An 11,302-nucleotide genomic window follows, 5' to 3' on the forward strand; every position below is an offset into this window, starting at 1 on the left:
AAAGTGGAGTTCGAGGGACCACCACGGGTCCTTGAAACAGTTTCAGGAGGTCTCCAGGAAAAAACTCTCTCTGTTATATAATATTTTACAGCAGAAATTTTGATATTGATTCCGTGTCACCACAAATCAAACAGGGTGCAATCTAATGCTCATATACTTAGAGGCTGTTGACAAGAAAAAGTTTTAAATCCCCTGAACCATGAGACTAATAAACACAATCATGTTCCATGTTCAGTTGACCCTGCAGATTTACTGTCATTATCAATTATTGATTGTGTTGGCCTTGTCCTAGAGAATTAAATATGAAATTCAGGGACACAGTAGGTGCAAAATGTTGTTGCTTTGTCCTGATCTGTTTGGGAGTCACACTGTAAATAAGTTTCTTTCTCTTCCTCACTTTTTCTTTTTCTCTGCTTGACTGATCACATAGATTGAACCCTCATCTTTGTGCTGGCTGATGGTGTTTGGACTTACTCAGGATGAATTGCGAGCTCTTGGCAACGTGTAGTGCTCTTGGCTATTTAGAAGGAGACACCTATCACAAAGAAGCTGATTGTGTAGGTGAGTGGTGTCAGATGGTAAAGATGTCGAGTCCGAGTTTCCTGCCTCGTCAGATGGATGGGTAGCATCTGTGCAAGCCCTATTTTGACTGTCTCCTGTATTTGTGCTTGCAGAGAGTGTGAAAGACCTGATCCGGTATTTGCGGCATGAAGATGACACCCGTGATGTCCGCCAGCAGCTGGGTTCAGGCCAGATTGTACAGAATGACCTTCTACCTATCATCACTCAGCACAGACAAGACAAAGTCTTGTTTGATTGCTGCATCAGGTAGATGCCCCCAGACGAAACTTCTCTCTTGAACCTAAAGTCTGTGCTGATGAATATTTATAAGAGAAATGAAACAAATTATATATTTGTTAATATATCATAAAACAGTCTTATAATGCATCATTGCTATATCAGTGCCACTATTGTTATACATTACTGCATGCTGTTTTACTAAAGAAATATTTCATTGTTACGCAGAAATGTACAATTTTGTGCAATAATAGCAATCTGTAAGTGATGCTAATACTTTTGAACAGAATTAACAGTATTTCCTGAAGGCTGTAGATGATACTGAGTCAGAAAGCTGGGTACTTATGTAAACCTTTTCTTTTTTGTTGTTGTTGTTGTTGTTTTCTATTGTTTTTCCAGGCTCATGGTCAATCTCACTCAGCCTGCCATGCTTTGCTTTGGTAAAGTCCCTGATGACCCCGTGTTTAGACATCACTTTTTGCAAGTGACATCTCATTTACAAGCCTGTAAAGAGGTATTGTTCCCTTTTTATAACAGTAATTGTATTTACATTTTCTTAGGGCTACAATTAATACATTATTTTCATTATTGACTAATCTGTTGATTATTTCTCAATTCATAGAATTGTTTTTTGGTCAGAAAATGGGGGAAAATGTCACTGAAATCACTGTTTCCCAAATCCAAAAATTGCATCCTCAAATGTCTTGTTTTGTCTAGACCAACCCAACATATAGTTTAACGTCATAGAAGACTAAACAAATCAGAAAATATTCATATTTGAGAAGTTGGATTCAGAGAATTTGTACTTTTTATTCTTTAGAAATGACTCAAAACTATTTATTGATTATCAACATAAATAGTGATTAATTTAATCGAATAATTGTTGTGCTCTACGTTTTCTTATATGTATTAATGTCTGTATGGTAAATATTGAGGAGTTGGATAAGTTCTTCTGTTACAACCATAACAATTCATGTTTATCTGCACGTGTTAATCATTGTAATAAGTGTCATCTGCCTTTGGTTTCAGGCATTTGCCAGTGAGGCTGTGTTTGGTGTTTTAAGTGAGACATTGTACAACCTTCTACAACTGGTAAGTGTTTCACTGGTAAACATTAACAAACGGCAACATTTTTACTTTAGCAGTTTCCAAGATTGAATATTGAAGTTTTTCAAGATTATAATAAAAGTAAAAATGTGTTTGTGCTTTTCTTCCTGTTTCTCCCAACTCACACTCTTCCCCTTCAGGACTGGGAGCAGAGAGAGGAGGAGGATAACCTGCTGATAGAGAGGATTCTGCTGCTGGTCAGGAATGTGCTTCACGTACCTGCGGACCCCTGTGAGGAGAAGGTCTGACTCTAACACGAGTACCAGCATGATTATCAGAAAGGCAGAGCTAAAGCTGTCCTATACTGGACTACTCTCTCATTTGCCCCTCTTCTCACCTTTACTTCCTCCTTCCCTAATTTCTGTCTCTCCTGATGTAGAAGGTAGATGATGATGCCAGCGTCCATGATAGGCTGCTGTGGGCCATTCACATGAGCGGTTTCGATGACTTGGTCAAGTTCCTGGCGTCGGCCCAGAGTGAGCAGCAGTGGAGTATGCATGTGTTGGAAATCATCTCCCTCATGTTCAGAGACCAGGTTAGACAGAGGAATCTCTTTGGAGGTACACGTGTCTATAGATTTCCAGCTGTTTTCTGTGTTTGAGTTTTATCTTCTTTTTTTTTTTTCCTGACAGACACCGGAAGCTTTGGTGAGTGCTGGTCAAGCTCGCTCAGCAGAAGAGAAGCAGAGAGACGCTCAGGAGCTTGATGCACTGAGGCAGAAAGAGCTTGCTGAGAAACGGTCTCGCATGTTACACAGAGGAACCAGGTACATGGCAGCAGATATACCACTTGCAGTATTTGCCAGACAGAAAGGGAAGCTCTTATAGCAGTCATACTTTTTAAAAACTCAAATCTGAGTTACCTGTACCTGAGTGACCTGCTGCAGTGCCTGGGTGATCAAATGAATAAGACTTAATTCTTCAGTCCAGGAATAGATTGTATTTCACTTTTCCTTGACTGTGCATTGATTTTTTTTGTTTTTGTTTTTGTTTTTTCAGACACTCTCGCTTCAGAGGATCCTTTGTTATTCAAGGCCTTAAGGCAATTGGGGAAAAAGATGTGATTTATCACAGAAATATTCATGATGTGAGTTGTAGAATTACTAATAGCTGTGATACTAGGATTGGTGATGTTTGCAAAATTCATCTCATAATCATGAATCTGTCTCCTCTTTTTTTGTTAGTTCAAAAACTATACTCATGATGCAGGTAAAGCAGTGAGACGTGTTCCCAGGAGGAATCGACAGGCACAGGAATGTAAAGACAAACGCCGCTCGGCCTTAAACGTTCGACTCTTCCTGCGAGAGTTTTGTGTGGACTTCTTGGAAAACTGCTACAATCGGCTCATGTACCTTGTCAAGGTTAGCCACTGTAACATGAATGGTGAATTTTTTTGTCGCACTGATGCAAAACCACACTGTCTCCTTTTGTGAACTGATACAAAAAAACATCTGAATTTTTCCAATGAACTACTGTGGCCTGTTTTATGTCAATAGCTGTCTCTGTTTTTTTATTTCTAGACACTTCAGACACACTTTATTTTCATCTTGACGTCCTCCTATTATGTACACAACCTCCCCATTTTTAAAGAAAACAGTGTGGCCCGATGCATTTCTTACTTTTTCCATTAACCTCACTTTCTGTTTCTAATATTGATTTCCACTCTGGACCATTAAAAGTTGCAGTTTTTATTAATAGTTGGTATACATTTATTTATTTTTATGAAAGTATGGTTCATACACATCATGTTTTTTATTTGATTAATTCAGACACATGGTTAAAATAATACTTCATTTTTAAAAGGTGACTCATATTGCAGGTAATTTAAAAAAACCTTTTTTTTGGCTGTATACATTTTTCTGTTTTGTATACTTCTCATAAGATTCAGAAGCCTTGTTGTATACAATAGAAAGTATAATACTCTCAGCACTTCTTGTTCTTTCTCATCTCCTCTACAGGAAAGTCTGATTCGAGAGCAGACTGAGCAACATGATGAGACTTACTACCTCTGGGCGCTCAGCTTTTTCATGGCTTTCAACCGGGGCAACGGTTTCCGTGCTGATTTAGTGTCTGAGACCATGTCCATCCGTGCTTTCCATTTCATTGAGCGCAACATCACTAACTACTATGAAATGTTGCTCACTGACCGCAAAGAGGCCACGTCCTGGTCCCGCAGGTAGGAAGATCACTAGGAAGCAGGTTATTAGAAAAATGTCAAAATCTGTTAGTTGGTCACAGACTGATATCATGTTGTTTTTGTAGGATGCACCTGGCACTAAAAGCATATCAGGAACTGCTGCTGAATGTGAACGAGATGGACCGCTCAGATGATGAAACCATCCGTCAGAGCTGCAGTGTTATTAAAAGTAAGACCCTACTAGCCGTAGTTCAGATAGAGTAGTCTTTTCTTCTCTTTTTTAGCTTTGAAATATGAAATCCGGTTTCCTCATCTATTCACTGTCACCTTCTAGGTAACATATTCTACATGATGGAGTACAGAGAGATTTTCCTGACCTTGCTGAGGAAGTATGATGAGACCAGACAGCCTCACTCCTACCTCAAAGACTTGGTGGAGTCAACTCATCTCTTCTTGCGTATGTTAGAACGCTTCTGCAAAGGTCGCAAAAATTTGATGGTTCAGGTAGGTTCTCGTGCTAAATTTGTGTACATTTTTGCTGTTTGTACCTGCTTAAAATGTTTAATATCTAGCACTGTTAACTCTACAGAAAAAGCGAGTGAAGCGGAAAAAGTCTCGAGGTGGAAAAAAGCAGACTGTAGAGACTAGTCCAGAAGCCCTGGCAGATACCTGGAAGGCTGTGGAGGAAGAGCTGAAGGCTACAGGGCTTCAGGTCAGTGTGAAGATCTAACTCAGGGAAGGAGCAGAGAGATAATCTCCTCTCGTCTGGATTCATTGAATTTCAGAGGGAGGTTGTCAGAGGATAGATTTTGCACGTGCTAGTGTGTTTGGCTTCAAAGAGGTTTTCTGAAGTTCTGTATTCAGGATCCCCTTTGACGAACCCCTTGAAAGACATGATTTAGAGCTTTTACCATTTAGTTTGAAAAACAAGTCCCATTTTCAGGTCATACATTCCTAATTGGGTATTAAGCTCTGATAAATGCACTAGAGTGGATTAGATCTTAAAGAAAACTTTAAAGTAATAAAAAACTCAGATGGGACACATTTGGTGTTTCATCAATACCACCTCTCTGCTCTCTGCAGGTGTCAGGGGCTTTAACAGAAAGCGCTGTGCCATTTGATGCCACGTCTGAAACTCCGCTTGAGGAGCAGCGGACTGAAGCTATGGTGCGGGTGCAGGATGCCCTGCTGGCACGACTGGGTCCAGAAGCTTTGGCACTGCTGCGTGCTGCCAGGTCAGTGAGACTCAACACACTGCAACAACCTGTAACACTAATCAAGCAAGTGCAGTATATAAATATGAAAGATTTCCATACTTAGGGAGGTGTGGCCAGAGGGAGATGTGTTTGGTTCAGCTGATGTGGAACCTGAAGAGGAACTGGAACTCCTCAAGCAGATACTGCATGCCAACCTGCCAAGTAAGTGTTTTAACTTTATATTTATGTGAATATTCGCGCCATAATATATGTGCAGCATTCAAACCTTGCCTTTTTAAACTTCAGGGTCATCTCCTCCAGAGCCTGGGGTAGAGGAGGAGGATGATGCAGTGTTAGAGTTGGAAGAAGAAGAGTTGGAGTCTGTCCAGGTTTCTGAAACAGAGTTCAACTTTCTGGACTTTATCAAGAAGTGAGGAAAACTTATAATATCCTTCAGAACACAAATCTGCCACTGCAAGCCAAATAGAAGTTTTGAGTTTACTCGCTAAAATATTTTGTGACTTTCCCAATGAGGCATGGTATTCTTCTCTGACCCCCTCACAGGTTTGCCAACCCCAGTATTGTGCGTCCATACCTCCTCCTGTTAAGATCATACTCAAAAAACACACCTCACACTAACCACTGCATTGCTCGCATGCTGCACCGCTTGGCAGTCGACCTCAAAATGGACGCCCAGCTTTTCCAGCTGTCAGTATTCCACCTCTTCAACAAGATCATGAGTGACCCCGCTGCAGCTGCTTATAAGGTACAGTAACAACTGTAAACAAAAAATATATTTACTGTTGTCAAGCAAGCTGTTTGTGATGTGAGGTCAACTGTAGATTAGACACAAGAGCTCACTTTCTCTCTCTCTCTCCCTAACAGGAACTAGTGACCTTTGCCAAGTATGTGCTGAACCGTTTCTTTTCACTGGCAGCACAAAACAACAAGGCATATGTTGAACTGCTGTTCTGGAAAAATGTGGGGGCTGTACGTGAGATGACTGAAGGTTACAGCAAAGACGGGTTGGTGCTTTCATTGTCTTGTGTCTCTTCTGTACCAATGTGTGTCATGTTAAGCTGACCCTTGTTACCTACTTAGTCAAATATGCATTTGTATGAAATTGTAGGGCGTACAAATAGCAAAGTCTAATTTGTGTTCTGCTATTTGAAATATTGCATCTTGTTCATTTAAAATTTTCAGACAGGGAAAGAAACCAACATGGACTGAAGAGGAGGAACTGGAGTTGCGCAATCTTTATGAAGAGCACCGACACTCTGAAGGTCCGCATGCGTTTTGTTCTTTGCTTGCCCATCTTTTCCTGTCTGTCGTATTCTTATAAGTTATTCTAATACTCTGTCACTGACTTTTGACTCTTAGTGCCAGACATTGTGGAGACTCTGCTGCCATTACTCAGCGATACAACCCGCACTCGACGCCAGGTCGTGACACAGTTGGTTCATATGGGACTGGTGGAAAATGCTAAAGAACTGAAGAAGCAGAAGTACGTACAGACAGGCTGAGTCATTTATTTTATGTACTGCAGAGTGGTTTGGTTTGTAATCTATATATACATCAAATGTTGAGACCTTTTTTGAAAGGATTGTATTTCTTTTACAAAGGAAAGGTACACAGATTGTTCTTTGGACTGAGGACCAGGAGGAGGAGCTGCAGATGCTTTATGAGGAGTTCAAAGACTCTGACGGTACATAGTGAATACCATATCATCATTGTGAAAGCCATGACTAGAGAAAGCAGTAGCCTGTTTTTGTACCTCATTTATTTGATGTCATTCATTTGTCTCTTTAGTAGATCAAACTGATTGTATGTATTTCCACAGATGTGCTGGGTAATATGCTGAAGAAGCTTACAGCCAAGCGCTCTCGTGCACGTGTGGTGGATAAGCTACTCAGTATGGGGATGGTGTCTGAGAGACGAGAACTTTATAAGAAGAGGAGCCGTAATGCTCAAGCGAAGAGTTCTGGTAGAGGAATGGTAAAGTTATTTTAGTTTTACTTTGATCTTTTACCGTAAGACAGTAGAACCAATTGAAAAAGATGAGATGATTATGCCACTGATACAATATATATATATGGGTCAATGACGTATAAGGATTTTCAACAACTCAATTTTAGAATAAAAAAACAAGCATATCTAATGCAGTAGTTCAAACATTCAGAATGTTGTGTACCTGACAATTCATATTACAATTTGAAAGTGATTTTAGTGGGGGTTTTTCAAGATTAATTGGCACTGGCCTGAAAAAAAAAGTCATGTGGTGCGACCATGATTCATCTTGAAATATCTTATCTAAATAAAAGATCATCATTTACAAACATTTAAAAAAAATTCAAATACTTTGTTTCCAAACACTTAATATTACTGAAAACTTGTAAAAAAAGATGTAAAGCGTGTTAAGTAAATTGATTTATTTCAAGATGAATCATGGTCGCACCACATGACTCTTTTTAAGGCCAGTGCCAATTAATCTTGAAAAACCCCCACTAAAATCACTTAATTTCAAATGTATAATATGGATCTTCAGTTACACAACATTCTGAATGTTTGAACTACTGCATTAGATATGCTTGTTTTTTATTATTCTACAATTGAGTTGTTGCAAATCCTTATACGTCATTGACCCATATATATGTTTACACCAATATAGAATAAACTGTGTGTGATCTTTTAACACGTAGTGCCCAAAGTATGGAAGTTCAAATGTAAAAGGACAGATAATCATGAAGTGAAAAAAAATCATCATGTTTAATATTTTGTTGAAAATCCATCAGCAGACGCTTTCTTTTTTCCCTGGTGAGGCTCTCCTTTACTTCACTCACAGTCTGGTCTGTATTTTCTGCCACAGACTGAAGAAGATTTCCTATCTGGACTAACACAAGAATTTCCAGATGACCTTGTGGACAGAGATGATGACGAGGATGCGTCTGAGGAGAGTGAGGAAGAAGAGGAGGAAGAAGAAGAAGAGCAAGAGAGAGAAAAATCACAAAATGGAGGACGGAGGAGCCAAAGTCTGCAGTCTCCGGTAGAGAGGAGAGCTGATGTTGGCGCCATGGTGTCTAATCTGCATCAAGAAGGTGAGACAAAAGCCAAAATGTCCACAATAGTTTTTACACCTGATTAAAATGGATATTGGGAAATAGTGAAAATTGTAGATGTTAAATATGATTAGAAAATATAAAGTAATACCAGAAGCTGTTTCTGCTAGATGAAGTATGATGTTAAGCCTACAGATTTTGGTGTGTATACAGATTTTCTTGAATTATGGACTTTTAGGATTAGTTTTGTTTTGTGTTTTTTTTTTTTAATTAAAGGGATGTCGGGACCTTTGTTGTGGCTACAGAATTGCCTGAACAAAACAGCACTTGACCGTGAAGAAGATGGTAAGTTCAACTTTCAAAAAAGTATTCCTAGAAAAACAACTTTTCTGTTTGGCAATTGTTTATTGAATGTCTTATTGTAATTAGTGGTGTTTAGTCATTTGAAATACATGATCTGATGTGTATGATTATGATGTGGTCCATTCACCAGACTTGTCCCAGCCTGTGGCACTCGTCCCTCTGACGGAGGCAAATGAAGATGCAATGGAGAGTAAGAGATTTCAGAAGCTGTTACGCAAACTGGGGATGCGAGCACCTGCAAATGAACAGGTTTGGTGTTTAATAATACTACACACTATATAATACTTAACCAAGTCAGTCATTTCAGCCCATTCTGATCTTAGCAACTTTGCTTACATTTTAGACAGTTTTGAGTGTCAGTGTGTGATTGCAGAATCATTAACAGATTAATTAAAAAACACCTGATGGTAAAATACTATATTGCTTACATTGTACAAATATATAAATCAATGGCAGTAATTTTTCATTGTTTGGTAATCAGGAGACATTTTGGAGAATCCCAGCAAAGATAAACTCATCTCAGCTCCGGAGCACAGCTGCAGCTCTTACTCAGAGAGAGAACGAACCTGAAGGTGGTGAGGATATGGAGGGACAGGGGAGTCTAACTGAAGAACCCCGAGAGGAGAAGGAGGAGTTCTCAGGTGAACAGAGAACACAAGCTCTGAGAGCACTGCTGCTCGCACGCAAGAGGAAACACCACACCACAGAAAATAACGGTATGTGTAGAAGTTTCTTATTCTGTGTCTTGTCTCAAATTACACCACAATTACAGTTTAGTTGTGATGTGCGTTGAGTGTTAGGTTACTCTGCTGCACATAATAACCTGTTTTGTCTAGTGAAGTAGCCAAGAATGTGGTTTCGACAGTGAGAAACCTGCAGCCACAAGTTTGAAAATTAAAGTGTACGATGTTGTAATCAGTATTAAGTGATGTTAAGATTCTCCTGTGGTACGACTGGGATATTTGCTCGAGTACCTTTTTAAAAACAAGATGAAGATCCAGCACAAGGCAGCTAAAAGAGATGTGATGTGTTCAATTTTAGATGTTGATAAAACAATCAAGGTTCAGCTCTTTGGCCTGAGATAAATTTGTTATTACTATGTTTTTCTTAGCTCCTGTGTCAGATGTCACCCCTTCTGAGGGTGTAGACGGTACAGTTGAGAGGTGATGTATGAACCCCTTGTTTTTGAGAAATAAGCCAAACTACAGCCCAGAAATATCTGTTTTTACTTATCAGTAAATCTTCTAAATCCTTACTCTGTGCCTGTTCATATCAGGTCCCAAAAAAAGACTTCAGCTAAAAGAGGCAGAGTGCTGGACGACGACGATGATGGTGATGAAGAGGAAGGTATTTCACTTATAAATGTTGGCTGTTTTGATAAGGACTAATAGGAATATACCTACACAGCCAGAAAGATAAAGGATCAAAGTGAAACTGAATAAAGATTTCATGCGTAGCTTTAAATCTGTGCCACAGTAGTCCAGGACCAGTATTGGGTCTCTGACAGCAGAGGTGTTTAATCATGTCTGTACTTCAGCGTTTGGCTCACACAGTGCTGTCTTTACAGAGGATAACTCCACCGCTGTGATGGACCTGGATAAAAATGATGACGCAGATTCAGACAAGGAGGATATTTCTGCACCTGTGAAGCGTAGACGAAAGATGGTCTTAATTGATGAAGAGGAAGATGAGGATTAGTCAACCGTCTCTAATGGACTGTGAAACCCGCAGGCAGCGGAGACATAAAAGTCCCTAATTTTGCTCAGAGGTAGGTGTGCCCTCTGGAGGTCTACAGTCCACACAGCAAAAACTCCATTAATGGGAAACCAAACAACCCTTAAACCTCCATGTATAGATAGATCCTGTTAAGTATCTTTTCCTTTTTGTCATCTTTTTGGTAAACAATAGATCAGTGCATTTGTTTAGTTATGATGAAAATGGTCCTTTTAAGTTGTTTTTCTCTTTGGATTTCTTGCATGGACATCATACAGATGATGCACTAATGTGTTGCATCAGATAACTTTCATTATTCCAATAATCAGATGTGATTTGATCTGAAAGCTGAAGGTTAATTGATTTGTTCTTGTTTTTGTTTTTTAAATAAAATTGTGTGTACGTATTTTTCTGTCATGTTCACTTTGGATATCTGAGTAAAATTCATACTTGAAAATCAATAAAAAAAAGCCCTGTTGTCAAAATAGTGGCTCCCTGGCAGTTTTTTTGTCACTTTGTTGCATTGCCTAGACTCAACACTGGGGGGCACATGTTTCCCTTTGAGGAAATGTGTGGATATATGGGTCAATGACGTGACTATGACATTTTCAGTCTAACTGCATTTTTTTCAGTTAGAAAAAGGTTTAAATTGATTTTAAAAAAATACCATATATATGTAGTACCTTTCCTTTATATGAAATCACTTTAACTTTTCAAAAAACACAAGTTATTAGTAATTTTTCTGTTATTTAAAGTGACAAAACATCATGTGGTGCGACCAATAATACCAATAACTGTATTAAATTCAGAGTAAAATATCACTTTTAATATTAATCACTGATACAGTATGCTTAACTGAATTGTATTTTTAAATTTTTTCAATCATTTTTAAGCAATTTACAGGACAAATAAATCTTACATACATTTAAGAAG

General features: G+C 38.9%; 1 protein-coding gene across 1 annotated transcript; it reads left to right on the plus strand.

Annotated features, from left to right (window-relative positions):
• The first annotated feature begins 470 nt into the window (after positions 1-470).
• On the plus strand, positions 471-10,945 carry timeless (timeless circadian clock). The gene is made up of 29 exons (XM_062415706.1): positions 471-561; positions 675-828; positions 1,198-1,312; positions 1,828-1,890; positions 2,046-2,147; positions 2,285-2,440; positions 2,538-2,671; positions 2,904-2,991; positions 3,089-3,265; positions 3,863-4,080; positions 4,167-4,270; positions 4,376-4,545; positions 4,631-4,753; positions 5,125-5,276; positions 5,362-5,459; positions 5,544-5,667; positions 5,802-6,003; positions 6,123-6,262; positions 6,441-6,520; positions 6,618-6,741; positions 6,860-6,942; positions 7,078-7,232; positions 8,104-8,332; positions 8,570-8,638; positions 8,787-8,905; positions 9,138-9,372; positions 9,768-9,819; positions 9,933-10,003; positions 10,224-10,945. Exons 1-29 carry the CDS (start codon positions 480-482, stop codon positions 10,352-10,354), a joined length of 3,750 nt encoding a protein of 1,249 aa, XP_062271690.1. The 5' UTR covers positions 471-479; the 3' UTR covers positions 10,355-10,945.
• The last annotated feature ends 357 nt before the right edge of the window (positions 10,946-11,302 follow it).

Source organism: Scomber scombrus, chromosome 3, assembly GCF_963691925.1.
Source record: "Scomber scombrus chromosome 3, fScoSco1.1, whole genome shotgun sequence".
Taxonomy (NCBI): Eukaryota; Metazoa; Chordata; class Actinopteri; order Scombriformes; family Scombridae; genus Scomber; species Scomber scombrus.